Below are 27,109 nucleotides of genomic sequence, written 5' to 3'. Positions count from 1 at the left end.
ATCTCTTAGTACTGATAACACTACCTATGTTTGTTTTGTCTCTCCCTCTTTCTCCTATCTCTCTAATTATCCCGTCTCTCTCTCTCTCTCTCTCTCTCTCTCTCTGTCTCTCTCTCTGTCTCTCTCTCTCTGTCTCTCTGTCTCTCTCTCTGTCTCTCTCTCTGTCTCTCTCTCTGTCTCTCTCTCTGTCTCTCTCTCTGTCTCTCTCTCTGTCTCTCTCTCTCTCTCACATATATTCACCTCTTCTCTCAGGGGCAGTCCAGCCGTCCCCTATCCTTGCCAAGTGCTATCTTGGGTCAGGGCCACTTGCACACCATCCTCCATTTTGGCTCTGTCCTGCAGCAGACACTCCATTCTACAGTGTAGATCAGGAAAGTGTTGCAGTGACGGGGACACAAGCAGACAGTATACACCGTTTCTCCAGCCCACTGACATAGAAACATTACCGTGTCTCCTTAGAGAAGCAATGGGTCCTCATTGGTTCTGCGTGATTTAGTCGCTTTTCATCTAATTAGGTTCTAACGGCCAGACTTCCTGCTTTGCCGGGCAGAGCCCCTATTGTGCCAGTCACTGTTAGCTAAAGCTGTGCTCCATTTCCCGTGTCTCCTCTCCCCTGCATCTTATTCATAAATACTTCATGAGTTGGGTTATGCCGATCTCTATTAACCATCTGTCAATGTGTGCTCCCAATGTGTGCTTAACTGATATTTCAATCAACGGGATGTTTCTATCGAGGGGAACATTTGATTATCTGCTTTTTTGTGTGTGTGTGTCTAGCAGGGGAAGCGATGAAGGCTGCAATGTGCAGTCATGGGTAGTCACAGCACTGGGGTGGCAGACAATCCATACACACACCATATCTGTATCCCGTCTTGTGATACCTCTCAATACGGTACATGACGTAGTTAAGGAGGAATGCATTAAGATACAGAGTTACTTCACCTATTTATAGTCCTGTGGAGAAATGCAAGTGGCGTCTCTCTCACTCTCTTTCTGTCTCTCACTTTCTCTCCTTTCTTTCTCGCTCTCGCTCTCTGCCGAAATCAACTTTTCTATCTTAAAAGCCCTAAACTCCAATAGATTTGCAAAATGTCTGACAAGGGTCGGCCAATGTTGTTCTGACCATGATTGAATTGGTGATGTTCTGTGAATCGTGTTGTAGGATTGTCCTTGTAGTAATGAAATATGAGATTGGTACATGATGTCTGTCTGGCTTGACGCGTACACACACACACACACCCACACACAAATGCCCTGTTATGGAGGGCTTAATGTTCTGATGCCCGCCCTGTCTGTACCCTGCTCTCAGCCTCCGTGATGTGACACACTGCCGCATATTATTACATATCATTGACCTCCATTTTAGGACTCACAGCGTCACTGGGCTGGCATCACTGTCAGCATCACTGTCCTCTATCCGGAGATGATGATGACACAACCGCACTGCGAAAGAGTCGGAGGCTCTCTCTCTCTCTTCCTCCCTCCCTGTCTCTCCTGGGTTTGGCCTTTGATCGTTGTGTCTGGTATTCCAGGAAGTAGCAGCGGGAGAGGAAACTGGAGTGGGGGAAGGAGTGGGGAAGGGGGAGAGGAAACAGGAGTGGGGGAAGGAGTGGGGAAGGGGGAGAGGAGACAGGAGTGGGGAAGGGGGAGTGGAGACGGGAGTGGGGGAAGGAGTGGGGAAGGAGGAGAGGAAACGGGAGTGGGGGAAGGAGTGGAGAAGGGGGAGAGGAAACGGGAGTGGGGGAAGGAGTGGAGAAGGGGGAGTGGGGGAAGGAGTGGGGAAGGGGGAGAGGAAACGGGAGTGGGGGAAGGGGGAGAGGAAACGGGAGTGGGGGAAGGAGTGGGGAAGGGGGAGAGGAAACGGGAGTGGGGGAAGGGGGAGAGGAAACGGGAGTGGGGGAAGGAAGGGGGAGAGGAAACGGGAGTGGGGGAAGGAGTGGGGAAGGGGGAGAGATTTGGGTGCAGGAGACACATAGCCAACGAGCCGAACCAGGCAGATGCCTGTCTCCATGGCAACAACTGGCAACTGTTTTACGGAGGACTTAAAGATTTCTGAGTGATGTTAAGCAGAAACTGATGACAGGAGAAGGTCTTTCCTCACTTCCTCTGTCTCTGTGCGTGTTCTCTGCATAGCAGGAGGAATTTAGTGTCATTTTCACCATCTCATCATGAGTAGGATAAAAGCTGATTTTTAGAGCCCTTGTGCCTTCAATGAATTAGTTCCTTACTTAATACAAGTCATATCACCGTCTCTCTCTAGTAATCTTTCTATCTTGTTAGTCATTTTCCATCTGGTATGATACAGTCTCGTAGGAGCACTGCAAATTCCCACTCTCCCTAAACAAGCTTGCTCACAGCAATTGATCCTTCAGTCACAAAATTGACTTCTCCTTAATTCCCTCTCATCTCTCATCCTGCCCTCTGTGAGCTGCTCGTCTGGCCTGGATGTGTCAGATTGTAGGCCTCCTGGGCACCAGGTTATGTCACAGGCTGTGGTTGTGGTGACTGACTTTATATCACAAAGCCTTGAATAAGACCGCTCCTCTAACGAGATGGTATTTTTTGTGTGTGTGTGGAACTGTAAACTGACAAGGTTAATCTGATATGTTTCTCTTTGTGGTGTCATTTTAATTAGAATATGAACAGGGGTCACAACCTTAGTGTTAGTGTACACTGATGACAGAGCAGACATGAGACAGCAACAACATGCAAGACACTGGCTCATATAGACGCAACATAAAACAACAGGAGGGGGGTAACCAGGAGGGTAAATAACTGTAGCTAGGAGAACGATTTCTGTTCAAATACTTCAATGTCTGGAATTTATTCACTGCATGTTTTGAGAGACTGGCTGATTACAAAGGTAGCTGAAAATGAAATGAATGTGCTTTTGTCCAGCTACTTGAATAGTAAGGCTTGATTAATAATGAAATGAGTTGTGAATTGAATTGTACACCCTGGGGAGTTTTCCATTTCAGTGTCCAACATGGAAGCTATATTGACTGAAATAAAAATGAATTTGCCGTATTCTGGTTTTGGTATCTTTAACATTTGATTCCACCTTTGTTACATTCACGTATCGTCTTTCTTGAGGTGCAGAAAGCTTTTAAATGATATTAACCTTGACATGTTTTTGTGTCTTCTTGCAGAGGGTGAGTGAGAAGGTTGGGGGAGCAGAGGGGACTAAACATGATGATGACTTCACTGAAATGGAGAAGGCAAGAATTCTCTCTTTCTATTTCTCTAAGAATCCTCTCTTTCTATTTCTCTAAGAATCCTCTTTCTATTTCTCTAAGAATCCTCTTTCTATTTCTCTAAGAATCCTCTCTTTCTATTTCTCTAAGAATCCTCTCTTTCTATTTCTCTAAGAATCCTCTTTCTATTTCTCTAAGAATCCTCTCTTTCTATTTCTCTAAGAATCCTCTTTCTATTTCTCTAAGAATCCTCTCTTTCTATTTCTCTAAGAATCCTCTCTTTCTATTTCTCTAAGAATCCTCTCTTTCTATTTCTCTAAGAATCCTCTCTTTCTATTTCTCTAAGAATCCTCTCTTTCTATTTCTCTAAGAATCCTCTCTATTTCTCTAAGAATATTTCTCTAAGAATCCTCTCTATTTATCTAAGAATATTTCTCTAAGAATATTTCTCTAAGAATCCTCTTTCTATTTCTCTAAGAATCCTCTTTCTATTTCTCTAAGAATCCTCTTTCTATTTCTCTAAGAATCCTCTTTCTATTTCTCTAAGAATCCTCTTTCTATTTCTCTAAGAATATTTCTCTAAGAATCCTCTTTCTATTTCTCTAAGAATCCTCTTTCTATTTCTCTAAGAATCCTCTTTCTATTTCTCTAAGAATATTTCTCTAAGAATCCTCTCTATTTATCTAAGAATATTTCTCTAAGAATATTTCTCTAAGAATCCTCTTTCTATTTCTCTAAGAATCCTCTTTCTATTTCTCTAAGAATCCTCTTTCTATTTCTCTAAGAATCCTCTTTCTTCTTCAATATTACAATGTTGTGATGAATGAGCCCATTCTCCCAAGCCTTGTTCATTTGTGTTAGAAACTATATCCTCACCACTCCCATAGTCTTGTTGTATTACATTGTGCGGTGCACTGCACATTTACTTTTTTTCAATAAAAGAGAGACATTTATCTCAATTTAAATGCCTTGGAAAAATTCTTATGAAATTGCTTCTAGAAAGTGGGAAAATGAAGTGTGCGTGCGTTGTGATTGGGGAGAGACCAAGCCAAAACCATCATTCTGTAGTGCAGTGTCTTATTCTAGACAGCTGGGGAGTCTGAGGAGTGTATAGCAGAGCCATGCATTTAAATATAGGGCTCTGGCGAATAGTAGTGTGAGGTCTGTGTTGAAGAAGGCAGAGAGCTGGCATATCTGACCAGCATCAAGTGGGAACACAAAAGCAATCTTCACCAGCTGTCAGCTTTGTGTGTAGTCTCCCCCTCCACCTCCACACTACAGAGTACAGTCCTTCATGTTCTGTCCAGGCATGTTGTCTCTCCCTCCACCTCCACACTACAGAGTAAAGTCCCTTCATGTTCTGTCCAGGCATGTTGTCTCTCCCTCCACCTCCACACTACAGAGTAAAGCCCCTTCATGTTCTGTCCAGGCATGTTGTCTCTCCCTCCACCTCCACACTACAGAGTAAAGTCCCTTCATGTTCTGTCCAGGCATGTTGTCTCTCCCTCCACCTCCACACTACAGAGTAAAGCCCCTTCATGTTCTGTCCAGACATGTTGTCTCTCCCTCCACACATCAGAGTAAAGCCCCTTCATGTTCTGTCCAGGCGTGTTATCTCTCGCTCCATACTACAGGAACCAAAGCCTTCCTCCTCCTTCTGTGTTTTCTCTCGTTCTCTCCATCTTTTCTCCTTCTTCTCTCTTCCTCCCCTACACCCCAGCTTTATCTTCTGTCTTTCTGCCTCAATCTCCTGCTTCTCTCCTCCTCCCTCACCTCTCTCTTTTCTGTCTTAATCTCTTTCTTCCCTCTCACCCCCCCTCTCTTTTCTGTCTTTGTCATAATCTCTCTCTCCTTTTTTAAATAAAAAAAATCTCTCTCTCTCTCTCTCTCTCTCTCTCTCTCTCTGTGTGGGTTGTAGAAGGTGGACACCACCAGTAGGGCGGTGATGGACATTATGACCAAGACCACTGAGTATCTGCAGCCCAACCCAGGTGAGAGACACGTGCCATGGCTGGTCTCAAATGGCACCCTATCCCCTATATAGTGCACTACATTTGACCTGAGCCCTATGGACCCTGCTGAAAATAAAGGCACCGTGTTTTGGTCAACCCTTTTTGATAGATTTTTATTTAATTGAATAAATTATACGCATGACAACACACCATAATCAGGCACATGTTTAAAAAGTAAACTTGTACGGCAAGTTTGATTTGATTTAATTGATTGAGTGATTCATGAATGAATTGTTTGCGTGTACAGCCTCCAGAGCCAAGATGACCATGATCAACTCCATGTCTAAGATGCGTGGCCAGGAGAAGGGTCTGGGCTACATCCAGACCGAGACCGTCCTGGGAGAGTCCATGCAAAAGTTTGGCAGGGAGCTCGGGGAAGAGTCCAACTTTGGTAAGTCACTATGGCCGTGTCAGAATATCCGTACTTGCCTTCTAAATAGTAGGTTTTTGGGTATACGGAAATATAACGTTGTATAGGATGTGACATTTCTAAAATGTTGTATGTTTTAAATGCCAGGATGTTATACTCATGTAGTCTTTTCATCAAGTAGAATTCGCTGCACACTATTGAAGAGAATCCTCTTTTTGCACTTGTTTGAACATGTTTGACAACAGCTCATAATCAGAATATGGGACTCGCTCTACAAAAATGTACTAATGACGGGGAACAAACTCGATTGTGCATTTGATGATGCCTTCTCAGTATGGATGAGTAGTATGTTGAAATGATAATGGTTCCTTACTGCATACTTTTCTACTAAACAGTATGTTCTAAACTGTATGTAGTACTATTAGTACCCAGTATATAGTTTTAGTTAGTAGTAGGCAAGACCGATTTCGATCACCGCCATTGTCTATTTATAATGGTGCTGATTGATAGACTGCCCCCAGATTTGTTTGTGCGGCCTTGCCGACTCATAAGACCAAACAAACAACGGAGCGGGCTAGCTTAGCGCTCATAAACAACATTGATGTGCAAACTCCTCAACTTGTCTGAAGGAGATGGAGGAGTACATGTTGTTATATTATGCCCCTGTGTGTTCCAGGCCTGGCTCTGATCGATGCTGGGGAGTCCATGCGTGAGCTGGGGGAAGTGAAGGACGCTCTCGACATGGAGGTCAAGCAGAACTTCCTAGACCCGCTGCAGACCCTCCACGACAAAGACCTCAAGGAGATTGCGGTGAGACTGGATTTATTCATTTTATTTGATATTTTATGCAACATTGAGACCCAGACTGGGGGAAAGTAAGGCCGCCTGGTAATACAACATGCCCAGAAACTATAGGCTACTACACCACTATTTAACATTGCTGCATGTCAGCCTCGAATTGACTGGAAACCGGGTGGTTTACCCTCCAAATTGCTTTGTGGTTTGAGGAGAACACTTACATTTTGTCAAGATGGAGATGAGTGGCCGAAACCGAGGTGCGCATGGACAACAGTGGATGAATCAATTCAGGCTACAAGTGTAGGCCAAATGACAATAGTAGAATGTCATTACAATACACACAGGTGTTTTTGTAACAGATGTCTCTTTCAATTCATCAAATTGCGGGTGCACAGAGCACTGTTGGGGTTTGAACGAATGTGTGCAGGTAGGCTACAGGAGCGCCTTGGTTAAGTGATTGTTTGACAATCAGATGAAAACATCATGACTGGTTGTGTTTATGCCACAATCAGAAGGCATAGGCGTGTCCATAAGGCTGGGGAAGCTGGGGAAGCTGGGGAAGCTGGGGAAGCGTTCCCTAAAGTACATTTGAAGTAGCTTCTTTTTTTCTTTTTTTTAACTGTAGATTGTCTGAAATCTCATAGCCCACAGTCGAAGGGCCCGCAAATTTGGGCAAATACCAAATAGATGATTGTTGAGTTGCGACTATCAGTGAGAAGAAGAGAGACCCAGCCAGGCATATCGCAATATTTAAAAATACAATTGCAGAAAAACTGTTTGGAAAGCAAATGGCTATTGCTGTAAAGATATGGCAATGAAAATACTCACCTGTCTTTTAGTGATCAAAATTCCTAACTTAATTGAGTGAACAGTAGCGAGAACATCAGCCATATCCCCGGTGAGTGTGCATGTTCACAGTCTTTGTCATTGGGTCAGTACCACTGTTTTTGTTGTTTTTGGACAAACATTTCCTCCTTCAGGTTGTATTTGTGTCTCCCCTTCCCATAGGCCGATTAGATGGATCAGACAACATCGGTTTTATTGATATGTTTGTCAGTCTCAGCAGAGTAGGCTACCCTGCAATTTTTGTAGTATAGGTGTCTCGTACCGGTAAGAAATGAAGTCTACTTTCACCCCTGGACCCAGGTCTCTTTTTTGAGTGAGTACTGCATTAAAAAAAATCCCCACATACAAGGATAACAAGAACAGTGCACTCGCATGACATCACAAGGCAGACATAATAGCAAAACTGCATAACAGACATAACACAATAACAGCATAGCAAGCTAGACACACCACCCTAATAACAACACGGCAAGCTAGACACACCACCCTAATAACATCACGGCAAGCTAGACACACCACCCTAATAACAACATGGCAAGCTAGACACACCACCCTAATAACAACATGGCAAGCTAGACACACCACCCTAATAACAACATGGCAAGCTAGACACACCACCCTAATAACATCACGGCAAGCAAGACACACCACCCTAATAACAACATGGCAAGCTAGACACACCACCCTAATAACAACATGGCAAGCTAGACACACCACCCTAGTAACAACATGGCAAGCTAGACACACCACCCTAATAACATCACGGCAAGCTAGACAAACCACCCTAATAACAACACGGCAAGCTAGACACACCACCCTAATAACAACACGGCAAGCTAGACACACCACCCTAATAACAACACGGCAAGCTAGACACACCACCCTAATAACAACACGGCAAGCTAGACACACCACCCTAATAACAACATGGCAAGCTAGACACACCACCCTAGTAACAACATGGCAAGCTAGACACACCACCCTAATAACATCACGGCAAGCTAGACAAACCACCCTAATAACAACATGGCAAGCTAGACACACCACCCTAATAACAACACGGCAAGCTAGACACACCACCCTAATAACAACATGGCAAGCTAGACACACCACCCTAATAACATCACGGCAAGCTAGACACACCACCCTAATAACAACACGGCAAGCTAGACACACCACCCTAATAACAACACGGCAAGCTAGACACAACACCATAGTAACAACACGGCAAGCTAGACACAACACCATAGTAACAACACGGCAAGCTAGACACAACACCATAGTAACAACACGGCAAGCTAGACACAACACCATAGTAACAACACGGCAAGCTAGACACAACACCATAGTAACAACACGGCAAGCTAGACACAACACCATAGTAACAACACGGCAAGCTAGACACAACACCATAGTAACAACACGGCAAGCTAGACACAACACCATAGTAACAACACGGCAAGCTAGACACAACACCATAGTAACAACACGGCAAGCTAGACACAACACCATAGTAACAACACGGCAAGCTAGACACAACACCATAGTAACAACACGGCAAGCTAGACACAACACCATAGTAACAACGCGGCAAGCTAGACACAACACCATAGTAACAACGCGGCAAGCTAGACACAACACCATAGTAACAACGCGGCAAGCTAGACACAACACCATAGTAACAACGCGGCAAGCTAGACACAACACCATAGTAACAACGCGGCAAGCTAGACACAACACCATAGTAACAACGCGGCAAGCTAGACACAACACCGTAGTAACAACACGGCAAGCTAGACACACCACCGTAGTAACAACACGGCAAGCTAGACACACCACCGTAGTAACAACACGGCAAGCTTGACACACCACCCTAGTAACAACACGGCAAGCTAGACACACCACCGTAGTAACAACACGGCAAGCTAGACACAACACCGTAGTAACAACACGGCAAGCTTGACACACCACCCTAGTAACAACACGGCAAGCTAGACATAACATGGTAAGCTAGACCGATGTACCGTTTCTATGTCCTTAATGAGACACATTGAAAGTCATTGCATACATTACAACATACAACTCAAATCCTAGTCACGTTGAAAGCAGACCAGGAAAATGTTGATTTAAAAAATGTAATGTTAATGCCAACGTTGCACCTTTATATGCACATAAATAAGTGGTATAACAATCACTTCATCTAGACATTGACATCAGTTGGATAACTCCTAATGCTCAGTCAATGTTTACTGCCCTGGAGGGAGAGGCAGCATGTTTACTCTACTCTCTCGTTGGAGTTGCCCAATACAATTACATCCGTCTCCCTGCCAGACCACAGAATCAATACTCAGCTGGTAAAGTTTAGATTCTCGGAGAGCTTCATTTAGACTTTTTTGTTCTAAGCGCAGAGGGAAAATCAACTCTGGTATACTAAAAGTTTATAATTAACTCTGAATAATCATATGCCTGAAGGTGTCTGATACGGGTAAGTATTGGTGATGGCACCACCTTCAGATTATTTTGGAAAAGCTGACCACGACTCCATTTTGTTGCTCCCAGCCTATAGACAGAAACTAAAACAAGAAGCTCCCGCGCTCAGGTCTGTTCAACGCTGGTCCGACCAATCTGATTCCACGCTTCAAGATTGCTTCGATCATGTGGACTGGGATATGTTCCGCATTGCTTCAAACAACAACAGTGACGAATACGCTGATTCGGTGAGTGAGTTCATTAGAAAGTGCATCAACGATGTCGTACCCAAAGCAACTATTAAAACATTCACAAACCAGAAACCGTGGATTGATGGCAATATTCATGCGAAACTGAAAGCGCGAACCACTGCTTTTAATCAGGGCAAGGTGACCGGAAACATGACCAAATACAAACAGTGTAGCTATTCCCTCCGGAATGCAATCGAACAAGCTAAGCGTCAGTATAGAGACAAAGTGGAGTCGCAATTCAACGGCTCAGACACAAGAGATATGTGGCAGGGTCTACAGTCAATCACGGATTACAAAAAGAAAACCAGCCCAGTCACGGACCAGGATGTCTTGCTCCCAGACAGACTAAACAGCTTCTTTGCTCGCTTTGAGGACAATACAGTGCCACTGACACGGCCCGCTACCAAAACCGGCGGACTGTCCTTCACTGCAGCCGACGTGAGTAAAACATTTAAACGTGTTAAACCTCGCAAGTCTGCAGGCCCAGACGGCATCCCCAGCCGCGTTCTCAGACCAGCTGGCTGGTGTGTTTACGGACATATTCAATCAATTCTTATCGCAGTCTGCTGTTCCCACATGCTTCAAGAGGGCCACCATTGTTCCTGTTCCCAAGAAAGCTAAGGTAACTGAGCTAAACGACTATCGCCCCGTAGCACTCACTTCCGTCATCATGAAGTGCTTTGAGAGACTAGTCAAGGACCATATCACCTCCACCCTACCTGACATCCTAGACCCACTCCAATTTGCTTACCGCCCCAATAGGTCCACAGACAACGCAATTGCAACCACACTGCACACTGCCCTAACTCATCTGGATAAGAGGAATACCTATGTGAGAATGCTGTTCATCGACTACAGCTCAGCATTCAACACCGTAGTACCCTCCAAACTCGTCATCAAGCTCGAGACCCTGGGTCTCGACCCCGCCCTGTGCAACTGGGTACTGGACTTCCTGACGGGCCTCCCCCAGGTGGTGAGGGTAGGTAACAACATCTCCATCCCGCTGATCCTCAACACTGGGGCCCCACAAGGGTGCGTTCTGAGCCCTCTCCTGTACTCCCTGTTCACCCACGACTGCGTGGCCATGCACGCCTCCAACTCAATCATCAAGTTTGCAGATGACACTACAGTGGTAGGCTTGATTACCAACAACGACGTGACGGCCTACAGGGAGGAGGTGAGGGCCCTCTGAGTGTGGTGTCAGGAAAATAACCTCACACTCAATGTCAACAAAACAAAGGAGATGATCGTGGACTTCAGGAAACAGCAGAGGGAGCACCCCCCACCCATCCACATCGACGGGACAGGAGTGGAGAGGGTAGTAAGTTTTAAGTTCCTCGGCGTACACATCATGGACAAACTGAATTGGTCCACTCACACAGACAGTGTGGTGAAGAAGGCGCAACAGCGCCTCTTCAACCTCAGGAGGCTGAAGAAATTTGGCTTGTCACCAAAAGCACTCACAAACTTTTACAGATGCACAATGTATCACTAGCCACTTTAAACAATGGCACTTTTATATGTTTACATACCCTACATTACTCATCTCATATGTATATACTGTACTCGATACCATCTACTGCATCTTGCCTATGCCGTTCTGTACCATCACCATCATTCATATATTTTTATGTACATATTCTTCATTCCTTTACACTTGGGTGTATAAGGTAGTTGTTGTGAAATTGTTAAGTTAGATTAATCGTTGGTTATTACTGCATTGTCGGAAATAGAAGCACAAGCATTTCACTACAGCCGCATTAACATCTGCTAACCATGTGTATGTGACAAATAAAATTTGATTTGATCTGATGTGGCCGGGACCTCCGGTCATGTGGCTGGCATATGCCTGTCCAATCTGAGGTCAGGGGTTGTTTCAGGACTGGGCCATGAGTTGAACTGGGCCAAGCTGAGCTGGACCAGCACAGTACGGTTTGGGTTGGTACGAAAAGGATGAAGTCGTCTAACCATTTGGAGTGATCCATGTCTAACCTGTCACTCTTATCACCCTTTCTTCCTTCCTCTCCTCGCAGCATCACCTGAAGAAACTGGAAGGCCGCCGTCTGGACTTCGACTACAAGAAGAAGCGTCAGGGCAAGGTGACGGACGACGAGATCAAACAGGCTCTGGAGAAGTTTGACGATACCAAGGAGATCGCTGAGCTCAGCATGTTCAACCTGTTGGAGAGTGATGTAAGGAATATGTTTCTACTGTTACACACACACTGTGTGGGAAGTAGGTAGGTAGGTGTGTGTGTGTGTGTGTGTGTGTGTGTGTGTGTGTGTGTGTGTGTGTGTGTGTGTGTGTGTGTGTGTGTGCGCGATGACCCACCATTGACACATGAGCACCATGTTTTCCTCCTGTACTGTAGGTTCAGTGTGAAGTGGTGAACTAATTAATAAATGCAAGTATACTGTTTACCTGTGGGTCTAAGCACTAAATATCTATATTGCTAGTAGTGTAGTAAGCAGTAGTAGTAAGCAGCAGTAAGTCGTAAGCAAAAGTAGTAGTAGTAGTAGTAGCAGGTAATAGTGGTAGTAATAGTAGCAGCAGTGGTAGTAGCAGCAGGTAACAGTAGTAGCAGGTAATAGTAGTAGCAGGTAATAGTAGCAGCAGGTAATAGTAGCAGCAGGGGTAGTAGCAGAAGGTAATAGTAGCAGCAGGTAATAGTAGCAGCAGGTAATAGTAGCAGCAGTGGTAGTAGCAGTAGGTAATAGTGGTAGTAGTAGCAGCAGTGGTAGTAGTAGCAGCAGTGGTAGTAGTAGCAGCAGTAGTAGTAGTAGCAGCAGGTAATAGTAGCAGCAGTAATAGTAGCAGCAGGTAATAGTAGCAGCAGGTAATAGTAGCAGCAGTGGTAGTAGCAGCAGGTAATAGTAGCAGCAGTGGTAGTAGCAGTGGTAGTAGCAGCAGTGGTAGTAGCAGCAGGTAATAGTAGCAGCAGTGGTAGTAGCAGCAGGTAATATTAGCAGCAGTGGTAGCAGCAGTGGTAGTAGCAGCAGGTAATCGTAGCAGCAGGTAATAGTAGCAGCAGTGGTAGTAGCAGCAGGTAATAGTGGTAGTAATAGTAGCAGCAGTGGTAGTAGCAGCAGGTAATAGTAGCAGCAGGTAATAGTAGCAGCAGTGGTAGTAGCAGCAGGTAATCGTAGCAGCAGGTAATAGTAGCAGCAGGTAATAGTAGCAGCAGGTAATAGTAGCAGCAGGTAATAGTAGCAGCAGGTAATAGTAGCAGCAGGTAATAGTAGCAGCAGGTAATAGTAGCAGCAGGTAATAGTAGCAGCAGTGGTAGTAGCAGCAGGTAATCGTAGCAGCAGGTAATAGTAGCAGCGGTTAATAGTAGCAGCAGGTAATAGTAGCAGCAGTGGTAGTAGCAGCAGGTAATCGTAGCAGCAGGTAATCGTAGCAGCAGGTAATCGTAGCAGCAGGTAATCGTAGCAGCAGTGGTAGTAGCAGCAGGTAATCGTAGCAGCAGGTAATAGTAGCAGCAGGTAATCGTAGCAGCAGGTAATCGTAGCAGCAGGTAATCGTAGCAGCAGGTAATCGTAGCAGCAGTGGTAGTAGCAGTAGGTAATAGTAGCAGCAGTGGTAGTAGCAGTAGGTAATAGTAGCAGCAGTGGTAGTAGCAGTAGGTAATAGTAGCAGCAGGTAATAGTAGCAGCAGGTAATAGTAGCAGCAGTGGTAGTAGCAGCAGGTAATCGTAGCAGCAGGTAATCGTAGCAGCAGGTAATAGTAGCAGCAGGTAATCGTAGCAGCAGTGGTAGTAGCAGTAGGTAATAGTAGCAGCAGTGGTAGTAGCAGTAGGTAATAGTAGCAGCAGTGGTAGTAGCAGTAGGTAATAGTAGCAGCAGTGGTAGTAGCAGTAGGTAATAGTAGCAGCAGGTAATAGTAGCAGCAGGTAATAGTAGCAGCAGGTAATAGTAGCAGCAGGTGATAGTAGCAGCAGTGGTAGTAGCAGCAGGTAATCGTAGCAGCAGGTAATCGTAGCAGCAGTGGTAGTAGCAGCAGGTAATAGTAGCAGCAGTGGTAGTAGCAGCAGGTAATAGTAGCAGCAGGTAATAGTAGCAGCAGTGGTAGTAGCAGCAGTGGTAGTAGCAGCAGGTAATAGTAGCAGCAGTGGTAGTAGCAGCAGGTAATAGTAGCAGCAGTGGTAGTAGCAGCAGGTAATAGTAGCAACAGTGGTAGTAGCAGCAGGTAATAGTAGCAGCAGTAGTAGTAGCAGCAGGTAATAGTAGCAGCAGTGGTAGTAGCAGCAGGTAATAGTAGCAGCAGTGGTAGTAGCAGCAGGTAATAGTAGCAGCAGTGGTAGTAGCAGCAGGTAATAGTAGCAGCAGGTAATAGTAGCAACAGTGGTAGTAGCAGCAGGTAATAGTAGCAGCAGTAGTAGTAGCAGCAGGTAATAGTAGCAGCAGTGGTAGTAGTACTCATCATGTCTTTATACTGCATTTTCTGTCCATCACTGAGCACATGTTTGATGTTCAATAGTTTTTTTTTCTCAGCAAACTGTGTCTGTCTATTCTCTAGTCTCTGTCCTCTTCTCTCCCTCTCAGTCTCTAGTCCAAGTCACCTCCCCCTCTGGCCAGCTGCAACCACGGCAACAGAGGGGGGGTCATGATTCAAAGCTCGTGTTCTACCTCTGTCAGTGGAAGAGCATCACAGGCTGACTTTGACTCACTGTGTATTGTCTGCATGTAACGTTGTGTTGTGTGGACTGGAGGTTCTCATCAAGGCAGTATCAGGGAACCTAGAGCCTCAGATATCAGATGAACAGGACTTCTATAGAGATATAAATAATTATAATAACAGTTGAGCTCTACGTTCTATAATGGCTCCTCCGCCCATCTATCGATCCATCCAGTCTTTCTTGACCTTGTGTTGTCATATCAAAGTATCTGTACGTTAACCAGTTGTCCCGAACCGGCTCGTAGCCCGTAACAAAAAGGGAGAGAACATGGAGATCAAGGAATAGCAAAAATATGTTGATGAACTAAAGTAAACTAAACAAGTAACAATGGTGTGTAGTCAGTAGTGTAAGTGTGGTTGCATGCATAAATGTGATAATGAGGGGTGTTGAAAGGTGCCAAAGCAAACAAACAAAACAGCCACAAAAATACCACACCCAACAGTGTGTCTGCATGGGGAGAGTCTCCCCAATGAAGGGGGGAAAGGTGTATTTATCCCAGGACACACCGGAGCCCACCTACATCCTAATAAGGAAAACAAGAGCAAAGAGAGAAAATTCGGCGGACCGAGTGGGAGGCTCGTCACACAGTAAGGCAGATGTGTTGACCTGGCAGTATCACACTGTAGTTTCTGTATGTTAGCCAGACCAGTGAGTCCGGATGTATACGGTAGGACTTGGGCCACGCCGCCCATATGTAACAGTCGTCCCGTTGGGCCTTTTGTGTTTGCGTCAGCAGATTGAACAGGTGAGCCAGCTAGCCGCGCTGGTCCAAGCCCAGGTGGAGTACCATCGTCAGTGTGCTGAGATCCTCACCCAGCTGCAGTCCAAGATGGAGGACCGGTCAGTATTTATAATAATATATATATCATTATATATCATTATAATCTGTGTCTCCATGACCGGTCAGTACCGGCTGGAGGTACGGAGGATTTTTGCGAAATTACTGAAATTTACCCAAAGTTCACAGGTTTTTTATTTTGAAAACCTGGTTGGAGAAAAACCTGTGAATGTTGGGAAAGTTTCCGGAATTTTCGCAACCCTAGTAGAGAGTACGGGGGCAATACCATACCATGCCAATCGTCTTCGGATCAAGAATTGAAACCGCCTGATTATTCCTTTCCTGAATTCTCTGAATTCGCCAGAAGTGAGATGGAATTGATCCCAATAACCCTTGACCCCAAACCTTAGGTATGCCGCAGAAATAGAATGAATAGATTCTATTAATTCTTTCAACGAGCGATGCGGCAGGGGGTGGGGGGGTGGGGGATTGGGATCAGCACCCTCTTCACTATATGGGCTTGTTTCTGCAATGTATTATCCATAGGATAAGGGATTCCTCCAACAAGCCCAAGAAAGAGTTCATACCTAAGCCGCGTCAGTCCTTGGACCTCTCTAGTGAAAACCACAATGGAGCCATCCAAGGATCCAGGTCCCCAGGTGAGACTCTCCACTCCTACCATGAAACCCGACATCTCTCTCTCTCTCTCTCTCTACATCACTAGGTGTTATGAAATGTAATGTTATGTAGTATTTTAAACTGTATGTAACTGTCTTATGTTGCTGGACCCCAGGAAGAGTAGCTGCTGCCTTGGCAGGAACTAATCCATAATAAATACAATCCATCCCTCTCTCTCTCCATCACTATCAACGTCTCTCTCTTCTCTCTCTTTTCCTTATGTCTATTTCTGTCTCTCTGTCTGTGTCTTCCCATCGTCTATCTATCTCCCTGTCTCTACGTTCATCCACTTATCAGGCAAATGGAAATATATACCTGTCTACTCTTTCTTCTCTTTTCCTTTCTGTTATTCCATCCAGCAACAAGGTCTCCAGGTGAGCTAAGTCATCCGTCTGTCCATCTATCTGGCTGGCTGGCTGGCTAATCATCTTATCTTCATATCTCTTCATTTCTCAATCTCGTCATCTCTCCATAGTTTAATTTCTCCATCTCTCCATCCATCCACTTCCAAATGCTATAAATCACAAATGTATTTGTTCTACCTGTGTGGCTTGCTTTGCATTTGGATTTCTCTCCTCTTTGCAGCAAGGTCTCCAGGTAAACCAAGAGTGAACCCTAGAGAGATACCATAATATGACTCTGTCTATTTCTATCACTGTCTTTCTATCTGTCCGTACGTCCGTCTCCGTCCATCTGTTTGGTGATTGTCCAAGCCATCTGTTCACTGCCATTACCCACCCATCCATCCATTTATACAACTATGTCAATTGCAGTTAAACATAAATACCTCTTCTCTTTCTCCCACATTTGCTCTCTCTCTTTCTTCCTCTTTGCAGCAAGGTCTCCAGGTGAGCCTAGAGTGAATTCTGGAGAGATACGACAGAATACCTCTATTTTATCACTCTGTCTGTGTCCATATGAACGGTCTGTCTCTTGCTCTTTCTTGGACTGTCTTTCTGGCTCCAGTCTGTTTCCTGATTTCTCTCCTGTCTTTCTCTCTGTTTGTATTCCAAGGTTTTGTTGTCAGTATTCCTGTCTTTGTTTCTCTCTATCTGCCTTTCTGTCTGTGCGTTTGTCTTTTCGATTTGTTTATCAATCAATCGACAACACAAACCAACATTTTTACGTCTTTCTCTCCTCTGATTGGCCTTGTCTCCCTTTGTCTGTCTTTCTGTCTGTTACTGTTGCACGATATACCGAAACGTCAACACTTTATCCATACTAGAACATGAAACACGGTTCGATATTTGCATAGAAGTGGCTTCTTTAATGAAAATGTGCTCTCTCTTTTTAACCAGTAATGATGTCGTTCGCGAGGCAAAAAAAACAAAGTCAAATTGATTGTATAATTGATCCATTAATGGATACATGGCTGTCTCTGAAAATTGTTAACTTAAAAAAGTTAGAATGTAATGATATTGAACTCAAAAGATGCCCAACGATTGAACAGATCAGTAGCTAAGTTTCTGTCTGGATCAAGTGCCATTCTGTGGCTTTGGCTAATATGCCTTCTTTTTTTGCCATGGTATCATTTTGATATCGAGTATTGTGATGGTATTGAGTTTTTGTGATACAGTACTAAACCTGGTATCGATGTCAAAATTCTGGTATCGTGACAACACTACTGTCTGTTCAATATATCTATCAATCGATCACCTAAATACACATTCATTTTAATGCATTCCTCTCTTCTTTACCTCGTCTCCCCCTCCCTCTCTTTCTTCCTCCTCCGTCTGCCCTCCCCCCTTTCAGCAAGGTCTCCAGGTAAGAGCTTTACTCCAGAGATAATCTTATCTTTCTTTTACTATAGGAATAACCCTAACTTCTATTTTAAGTCAAATTTTCGCTTAGTTGAATTAACTTCATTTTCGCTCATCCATTGATGTCAATTGGAGTCTGAGTGAAGATTTGACCTTGTGGAAGTTAGGATTCACCCCCATATTTCTTTCTATACCATAGACCTCTCCAGCCATACACTATAACTCTGCTTTCTCTTCTCTCCATCTATCCCTTTCCATTGGTCCACCGCTCAATCTCTCTCTTTCTCTCTCTTTCACACTCTCCCCATCCCTCCTCCTTTCTTTCTCTCTCTCTCACCATCTCTCCATCCATTGCTCTCTCTCTCTCTCTCTCATTCCAGCTCCCCTAGACCAGCCATCCTGCAGGGCGCTGTATGACTTCGACCCCGAGAACGAGGGCGAGCTGGGCTTCAAGGAGGGGGACATCATCACTCTCACCAACAAGATCGACGACAACTGGTACGAGGGCATGATCCACGGCAGCTCTGGATTCTTCCCCGTCAACTACGTGGATATCCTGGTGCCCCTGCCCTAAAGTCGTTGCCACGGCAACGGCGAATCAGCAGCAGCAGTTTTCCCAGGCGACAAATCTTAATCCCTGCATCCCCAGCTCCCGCCACCCCCAAACATTCCCGGAAACCCTCCCTTTCACTCCGCTAAAAAGGAGATCTAACTACAATGAAGATATGACGACGAAATCGGCTGTGGCGAGATCAACAACAGCATGGTGTCACGCCAACGAGTGCTAACGAAACAGACTTTTGAAAAAAAAATACGAAAAATAAGCAATGATGCCGTTTTGAATGCCATCGTGGACATTTACCATCAAACCAATAAAATGCTATGGTTGTTTTTTCTTTTGTTTCCAAAAAGAGTGTTTCTCGGTTTTGTCCTCAAGTTTGTTTTCCTTCAGGAGCTTCTACAGTTCCTCAATCCTCGTCTTTCCTGGCTTCATCTAGGTTTACATTGGCTGTGTGTCTTTCAAAATGGCCGTTACTATCCTTCTCTGTACTTCGTGGAAACTTCTAGACTAGCATAATTTCATCAACGTCACATATTGTAGGCTACTATTTCTGGGCGGTTATCTGGTCCGTTAGATCACGTTTAGGTCATGTTTCACACTTTGTTAGACACTGTAGGTCAGGCATGTTTTAGTGTTTTATCTTATCAGATTTACTTCTTCTAAGTACGTTCAAGCTAAATATATGTTTTTCCCGTTTGAAAAGGGTAGCCTTCTGTTTGCATGCATGGATTGTTTCCTAGAGAGACTGTGTCCATTTCATGCTAAACAACAGATGTATGTTTATGACGGAGGGGATATCGTTTGATGTGTCTTTTCATACAGACCTAAACTGAGAGTGAGGTATGTAAGGATTCAGTGTGATTTAATCAAGGCACCATAGTTAGACCAAACTGGCCACCTATGCAGGAGGGTAGGCCTACAGCAGGGCTGAGTGGTGTCAATGGCAGATCTACTCGCTTTTCTAACTGAGGGTGTAGTTCGTTTGCGATCTACATTGTTTTGTTGGCATTCTATATCACACAAGTCCTCTGTGTGATTTAGGTATGCCTCATGATTACATCTAGTGTATTTGAGTCCATGGTTATAAATTGGAGATTAATATTTACGGAAACAAAAGACTAAATTGTGTAGTTCAATTGTTTTCTAAGTGGCGTATAAGCAAAAACTGGAACCGTTTCCATAATATGAAATAATGTTTAAGAAATCTTCTCAGTGTGTATTTTACCAATGACGTGGAAATATTTGTGAAAATGGTTGCTGTATTGTGCTATTTCATATAGGAGTTTACCGCTTATCGGATTTAGCCTTATTTTCTTCAACCTGTTGGCGAAGTTGTTTTCACTGTATCAGAATGTCCTTTAGTCAGATAAACAAATAACACTATAATGAAGACTGTAAGTCATGGAATCTGATAGGACTAGCTTTAGCTGATAATGCTCACAGACCAATACTGTGTTACGAGGCCAATGGAATACACAAGCAATGCTGTATCAATCAGAAAAGGGAACATTTTATAAAAAGTGAACACGGTACCATATTTAATTCAAGGATACTAACATCAATAACCAGATGCAAATTCCCCTACCCCTTTGTGTCTTACACTTTGTCTAAATGTTGTCAGGCAATCTAGGCAACTTCTCTCTGTCAGGAGTCTCGGTCTGAAATAACCCATTCATACGGTATGTGTTGCTCTTACTGGTCCATACTGTATTTCTGTTTACTGAAGGTTCTGAGGATCCTTAGTCCCTGTCCCTTGTTGATTGTCCTTCCCTTGTCATATCCCAGGAATGAATGGCCGCACATGTAACAATACACAATATAAGGTACCAAAGCAACAGACTGTTGCATATAACAATAATCATCATTTGGTGGGAACAAGTGTGTATTAATATGCATGTGTGAGTTGGAAATTTGTTTTTTGCATATCCCACTCTCCCTGAAACGCCCTGGGAGAGTGGGGTCACGGCCAGAGTCTACTAAAGCAATTGGATACTACTGTACACTCCAAACTCTGGCCTCTGGATCTATCTAGGTTTTCTCCAGCATTTTGAGGACTTCATTCTCAGTGGTTTTCCCTTCTGCAAATCCAATGTGAAACTGTATGTGTGTAACAGACAGGGCAATAAGTGTTTCACCCATTTCTCATTGTTGTGTGACTGGGTGGGTGTGGTTTGGTTGGGCCGAGGTTGGTATGTGTTTTGTGAAGGGAGATGGGGTTGTATGCGCCACAGGTGGTTTGGTCTACTGTGGTTTGTATCTATGACGTGTACATTTTCTATTTTTTCTGTCAGTATTATTTTTTTTCATTGAAATCCTCCTGGATGTCTATTTGATAAAGGACCGATACAGTATAGCGCAATGATACTATTGACGAAGCTGAACCAACCGAAAACCCATCTATAGCGTTCATTTTTTTTTAAAGGGAAGCGCAACTTGAAACGGTCTCGTTTGTTGGCAGAATAAGCAGATTCAGATTGGAACTGGCTGTGCTTTCAAGTTTTATAAAAGGCTATATATTTCCTTCATTTTCTTTTCTCTTCTCTATCTTTTTTAAAACAATTATCGTGTGTATCTTTGCCCTCAATGAGGACTGTACAGCTTTTCAGTGATTTGTTTTCACCGTGTGTGTGTGTAGTAGCGCATCTACGGTATCGTATTTTATTTTTGTAACTGTGATAAAGTATATGCATATATATACAGTAATTATATAGAACTATTGTGATTCGAGGGATTGTTTGTGATGCACACAATTGTCGTTTTTCGATTCTTTGTTTGTTTTGGTTTCATCCCTTGCACCGGATTACAAGACAATATGCTTGATGTTAAAAATGACTAAAATATCTCAATGTAATTTATTCAAATAAACAAGGTTAGAGTTGTTTGTTGTTGTTGTCTCTCTGTTGAGAAGGAGAAGTTGGTCTGGAAGGAACCTGAAGGATATTCTCCTCCAATGCGTTTTGAGAAGGCGGCAAGGAGAGAGGATCAATGTAAGAAAGACCTTGAGAAAGATTAATAACAATTGCAATCTCCACCATTGCCGCCAGGTGGTGCGGTGATGGTCCAGTCCTGGGGAAAGCGTCAGGAAGAGGATATAGCTGTGGCCAAGGCCTCACACATACTTTAACAGCTGATTACCACTAGATGGTGCAGACAACCATCAAAATGATGCACAGATTTGATTTATGGCGTTATTGTGCGTGTGTGAGCGTAAAAAGTGGGTGGCGATATGGAGTAAAGCTGTTACAGTATAGGCAGGGATGGGCAAAAAAAAATACAAAATACCATAAAGTTCAATGTATCAACATAAACTACAAAATACTTGTATTTTGAAATCTATTTATCTAAAATACATATTTTAAAATACAGAAATAGATTTGCAAGTAGCTGGCCCGAACAGCATCAACAGTCTCAGTAACGGTCACAGAAACGTTTAACTCACTATGACTGCGATGTTATCTACCTTAATGCCCTGACTGTGATGTTATCTACCTTAATGCCCTGACTGTAAGTCACTCTGGATAAGAGTGTCTGCTCAATTACCTAAATGTATATGTGAAAATGAACAACAAAGCACACTGGGTATTATTATTGGCCTTGTTTCAGGGTCATATCTAGAAGGGATACAGTTTAACCTAATTCTCCCAACCTGCTAGTTAATTATCCTAACCTGTTGCATAAAGTTTCCTAAACCTGCTACGAATTAGTCAATTTTGACAAGCTGTATCATGTCTAGACAAAAGATTGTTTTGGGGCCGTAGCCATTATAATACTGATTTGTCCATTTTCCACACACATTGATATTTAGTTAATTTAGCAGGTGCTCTTATCACACCATAGTGCCATCAGACTTCTGATATCAATGCAGGGTGAAAGGGGGCCACAAAATGGTATAGAAAAGTATTTGGTTACAAAATATATTTGCGTTCTGACCAGTATAATACAAAATACTAAATACTCCGAAATGAAATACTGCACATCTCTGCTTAGAGGTGGTAGGTTGGAGGGGGGCTGCGACACGGGTTGCGACCCGCACGGTTGCCAGTTTGAATCCCGATTGTAACTTGTTTTCCAATCTTACCCAACTTGTAATGTATTAACTTTGGGGCCAATTCCGATTTAGGAAATGTACGTCTTTCTACCGCACTTCTCAGTAGTTAGTGTTCAGATTTATCTAATGCAGATGATTAGGGCTTTGGGGGTGTGGTTCCCTTGCGGGCGCTGAATACATTTAATTAAACCGCTGAAAAGCCTCCCACTTTCTGGCCAACACATTTTCTATTGGTGCTTTCATTCAATAGGGTTTTCAGTACATTTATCTTAAGCAACCCCTTTAAATACGGTGTACCTTTAATTAGAATTTTGTTGACAGACTCACTAGAATACTTTGAGAGGACGGGTTCAGAATATACGGATCAATAAAAGAAAGCCATCTAAATATATATGTTGCTTCAGCACCAACTGGTAGATTTAAAAATACTCTGATCTTGTTGATTATTTAGGCACATTTTATGGTTTGGAATGGACCTATTAATCATAAAACGTAACGTTTTGGAGAGACTTTACGCACTAAATATATTGATAAATCAAAAATACAGTGGTTTGATTAATCCTGAAAGTTGTCATATTCAAGTTCAAACCCTGAATTATTGGAAGGTGGAAAGTGTACAATCAGGTTTGAACAATAAATCTATAAATCTACTCTAATCCTTACTAATCATGGAATTCAGTCCAGTCGTCGTGAACCGTGCGCCAGATTCCAGGTTAAAACTGCTACGTGTGGTCTGAGTTCCGTAATGATTCAAATGTGCTACTTGTCCCAAGTTATCGCACAATGTTATCCTAATATGATCCACTAATGCTAACGACCCTCGGGAACAACTACAGAGGCTTGAGAAAAGAAAGGTAAACGGAATGGAATGATGCAAAATGTAGTCTACAAATTGAAGAAAACGAACACTAAAATGACAGTTATAAATGTACGTGGGTATTACTGATGGTGGCTCCCGATAGTAGCTAATATTTAACATGATACAAATTGTAAGATAAAACGGATCCCGAGCATATAATAAAAAAATTCTAAAGCACATACATCAACTCAGCAGGTTCAGCCCTACAGAAACCTTTACCTTGGGTCTCCAAATATCATACACGCAAATGTTGATAAAAATTCGGAATATCAGCACAGCTATTCATAGCCTACTTCACTGTGGAAAAGGTGCCGCCATACATGTCACGTTGATATGATTTTCAGTTTGCTTCCATATGACAGGTTTCACATTAGTCTCCAGGGATCATAAGGAAAAACTCTATAAAACAATTGCTATGTGTATTAATTTATAAATTTATAATTTATAAATTTATAAATTACAGTGCATGGAGAATGCTGTTATTTCTATAGGGAAGAAGAAAGTAGATGCTTTTTCCATTTGGAACCGGCAGGATCGCCCGACATTATTCATGGTTTCCTCACATCTAAAGGTGGTGGAATTAAGGCCTAGATTCAATCAGATCAAACGTTGACTAACGATAGCAGAAACCGGCATAGTTCAAGGTCAGAATAGGCATAGAGAGAAAACTGCATAAATCTGGTTGAAAACGTCCTTTTTCTAACTTTGAACAATCAATCAAATGTATTTATAAAGCCTTTTTTTACATCAGCTGATGTCACAACGTGCTGTACAGAAACCCAGCCTAAAACCCCAAACAGCAAGCAATGCAGGTGTAGAAGCATGGTGGCTAGGAAAAACTCCCTAGAAAGTCCAGAACTGAGGAAGAAACATAGAGAGGAACCAGGCTCCGAGTCCAGGCTCTGGCCAGTCCTCTTCTGGCTGTGCAGGGTGGAGATAATAACAGAACATGGCCAAGATGTTCAAATGTTCATAGATGACCAGCGGGATCAAATAATACAAATCACAGTGGTTGTAGAGGGTGCAACAGGTCAGCACCTCAGAAGTAAATGTCAGTTGGATTTTCATAGCCTCTCATTCAGAGTTAGAGACAGCAGGTGCGGTAGAGAGAGAGTCCAAACAGCAGGTCCGGGACAAGGTAGCACATCCAGTGAACAGGTCAGGGTTCCATAGCTGCAGACAGAACAGTTGAAACTGGAGCAGCAGCATGACCGGGTGGACAGGTAGTCCTGAGCCATGGTCCGATGGCTCAGGTCCTCTAAGAAAAGACAGAGAGAAAGAGAGAGAATTAGAGGGAAGCATACTTAAATTCACACAGGACACCGGATAAGACAGGATAAATACTCCATATATAACAGACCTACCCTAGCCCCCAGACACATAAACTATTGCAGCATAAATACAGGAGGCTGAAACCGGAGGGGTCGGGAGACACTGTGGCCCTGTCCGATACCCCCGGACAGGGCCAAACAGGCAGGATATAATCCCACCCACTTTGCCAAAGCACAGTCCCCACACCACTAGAGGGATATCTTCAACCACCAACCTACTACGCTGAGACAAGGCAGAGTATAGCCCACGAAGATCTTCAAATCTGCTTCTCTCACATGGATAGGCAGACCATTCCATAAAAATGGAGCTCTATAGGAGAAAGCCCTGCCTCCAGCTGTTTGCTTAGAAATTCAAGGGTCAAAAAGCAGGCCTGCATCTTGTGACCGTAGCGTACGTGTAGGTATGTACGGCAGGACCAAATCGGAAAGATAGGTAGGAGCAAGCCCATGTAATGCTTTATAGGTCAGCAGTTAAAACCTTGAAATCAGCCCTAGCCTTAACAACAGGAACCCAGTGTACAGAGGCTAGCACTGGAGTAATATGATCACATTTTTTGGTTGATTCTAGTCAAGATTCTAGCAGCCGTGTTTAGCACTAACTGAAGTTTATTTAGTGCTTTATCCGGCTAGCCAGAAAGCGGAGCATTGCAGTAGTCTTATCTAGAAATGACAAAAGCATGGATTAATTTTTCTGCATAATTTTTGGACAGAAAGTTTCAGATTTTTGCAATGTTACGTGGATGGAAAGCCCTTGAAACAGTCTTGAGATGTTCGTCAAAAGAGATATCAGGGTCCAGAGTAACGCCAAGATCCTTCACAGTTTTATTTGAGACGACTGTAAAACCATCAAGATTAATTGTCAGATCCAACAGAAGATCTCTTTGATTCTTGGGACCTAAAACTAGTATCTCTGTTTCGTCCGAGTTTAAAAGTAAAACATTTGCCGCCATCCACTTCCTTATGTCTGAAACACAGGCTTCCAGGAAGGGACATTTTGGGACTTCACCATGTTTCATCGAAATGTACACCTGTGAATCGTCCACATAGCAATGAAAGTTAACATTATGTTTCCGAATGACATCACCAAGAGGTAAAATATATAGTGTAAACAATTTGATGATTCTTGGTTGGGGTCTGAGCAGATTATTTGTTGCAATTGCAAACTTAATAAAATGGTAGTCCGATAGTCCAGGATTATGAGGAAAAACATTACGATCCACAATATTTATTAAACTGGACAAAACTAGGTCCAGAGTATAATTGTGGCAGTGAGTAGGTCCGGAGACATATTGGACAAAACCCACTGAGTCGACGATGGTTCCGAAAGCCTTTTGGAGTGGGTTTGTGGACTTTTCCATGTGAATGTTAAAGTCACCAAAAATGTGAATATTATCTGCCATGACTACAAGGTCCGATAGAATTCAGGGAACTCAGTGAGGAACGCCGTATACAGCCCAGGAGGTCTGTAAACGGTAGCTATAAAAAGTGATTGAGTAGGTTGCATAGATTTCATGACTAGAAGCTCAAAAGACGAAAAACGCAGTCTTTTTTTTTTGTAAATTGAAATTTGGTAACGTAAATGTCAGCAACACCTCTGTCTTTGCAGGATGCACTGGGGAAATGGTCACTAGGGTAACCAGGAGGAGAGGCCTCATTTATCACAGAAAATGCATCAGGCTTAAGCCATGTTCCAGTCAGGCCAATCACATCAAGATTATGATCAGTGGTTCATTGACTACAACTGCCTTGGAAGTGAGGGATCTAACATTAACTAGCCCTATTTTGAGATGTGAGATATCACAATCTCTTTCAATAATGAGAGGAATGGAGGAGGTCTTAAGGCGAACACCTCCATGTTTAGTTTTGCCCAACCCAGGTCGAGGCACAGACACGGTCTCAATGGGGATAGCTGAGCTGACTACACTGACTGTGCTAGTGGCAGACTCAGAACCCAGGTTGGTTGTCTTCTGGGTTAATCAAGCCTCAGGTTGGTTGTCTTCTGGGTTAATCAAGCCTCAGATTGGTTGTCTTCTGTAGGCGTCAGGCCTCAGGTTGGTTGTCTTCTGGAAATTTCAGGCCTCAGGTTGGTTGTCTTCTGGAGGTATCAGGCCTCAGGTTGGTTGTCTTCTGGAAGTATCAGGCCTCAGGTTGGTTGTCTTCTGGAAGTATCAGGCCTCAGGTTGGTTGTCTCCTGGAGGTATCAGGCCTCAGGTTGGTTGTCTTCTGGATGTATCAGGCCTCAGGTTGGTTGTCTTCTCTGAGGTATCAGGCCTCAGGTTGTCTTCCGGAGGTATCAGAACCCAGGTTTGTTGTCTACTGGAAGTATCAGAACCCAGGTTGGTTGTTTTCTGGAGGTGTCAGAACCCAGGTTGGTTGTCTTCTGGAAGTATCAGGTCTCAGGATGGTTGTCTTCCAGAGGTATCAGGTCTCAGGTTGGTTGTCTTCTGGAGGTATCGGAACCCAGGTTGGTTGTC

The 27,109-nt window shown here is 43.6% G+C and overlaps 1 protein-coding gene across 11 annotated transcripts in view; it reads left to right on the top strand.

Moving 5' to 3' along the window:
- The window catches only part of LOC110534556 (endophilin-A1), a 54,254-nt gene extending 32,976 nt beyond the window's left edge, over positions 1–21,278 (top strand). Inside the window, exons 2-13 of one of the 11 annotated variants that reach the window (XM_036933744.1) lie at positions 3,150–3,218; positions 5,113–5,185; positions 5,454–5,597; positions 6,253–6,386; positions 11,974–12,132; positions 15,356–15,459; positions 15,944–16,056; positions 16,435–16,449; positions 16,661–16,672; positions 16,912–16,923; positions 17,828–17,839; positions 18,216–21,278. In XM_036933744.1, the coding sequence (XP_036789639.1) occupies positions 3,150–3,218; positions 5,113–5,185; positions 5,454–5,597; positions 6,253–6,386; positions 11,974–12,132; positions 15,356–15,459; positions 15,944–16,056; positions 16,435–16,449; positions 16,661–16,672; positions 16,912–16,923; positions 17,828–17,839; positions 18,216–18,409 (1,041 nt within the window). In that variant the 3' untranslated portion in view covers positions 18,410–21,278. Of the gene's footprint in view, positions 1–3,149; positions 3,219–5,112; positions 5,186–5,453; positions 5,598–6,252; positions 6,387–11,973; positions 12,133–15,352; positions 15,460–15,943; positions 16,057–16,434; positions 16,450–16,660; positions 16,673–16,911; positions 16,924–17,827; positions 17,840–18,215 lie in introns of all 11 variants that reach the window. The other 10 variants (XM_036933743.1, XM_036933746.1, XM_036933745.1 and 7 more) reach the window with 10 other exon arrangements.
- The last annotated feature ends 5,831 nt before the right edge of the window (positions 21,279–27,109 follow it).

Source organism: Oncorhynchus mykiss, chromosome 10, assembly GCF_013265735.2.
Source record: "Oncorhynchus mykiss isolate Arlee chromosome 10, USDA_OmykA_1.1, whole genome shotgun sequence".
NCBI lineage: Eukaryota > Metazoa > Chordata > Actinopteri > Salmoniformes > Salmonidae > Oncorhynchus > Oncorhynchus mykiss.
Note: the sequence above shows the minus strand (reverse complement) of the source record. Positions and strands in the feature narration are given on the sequence as shown.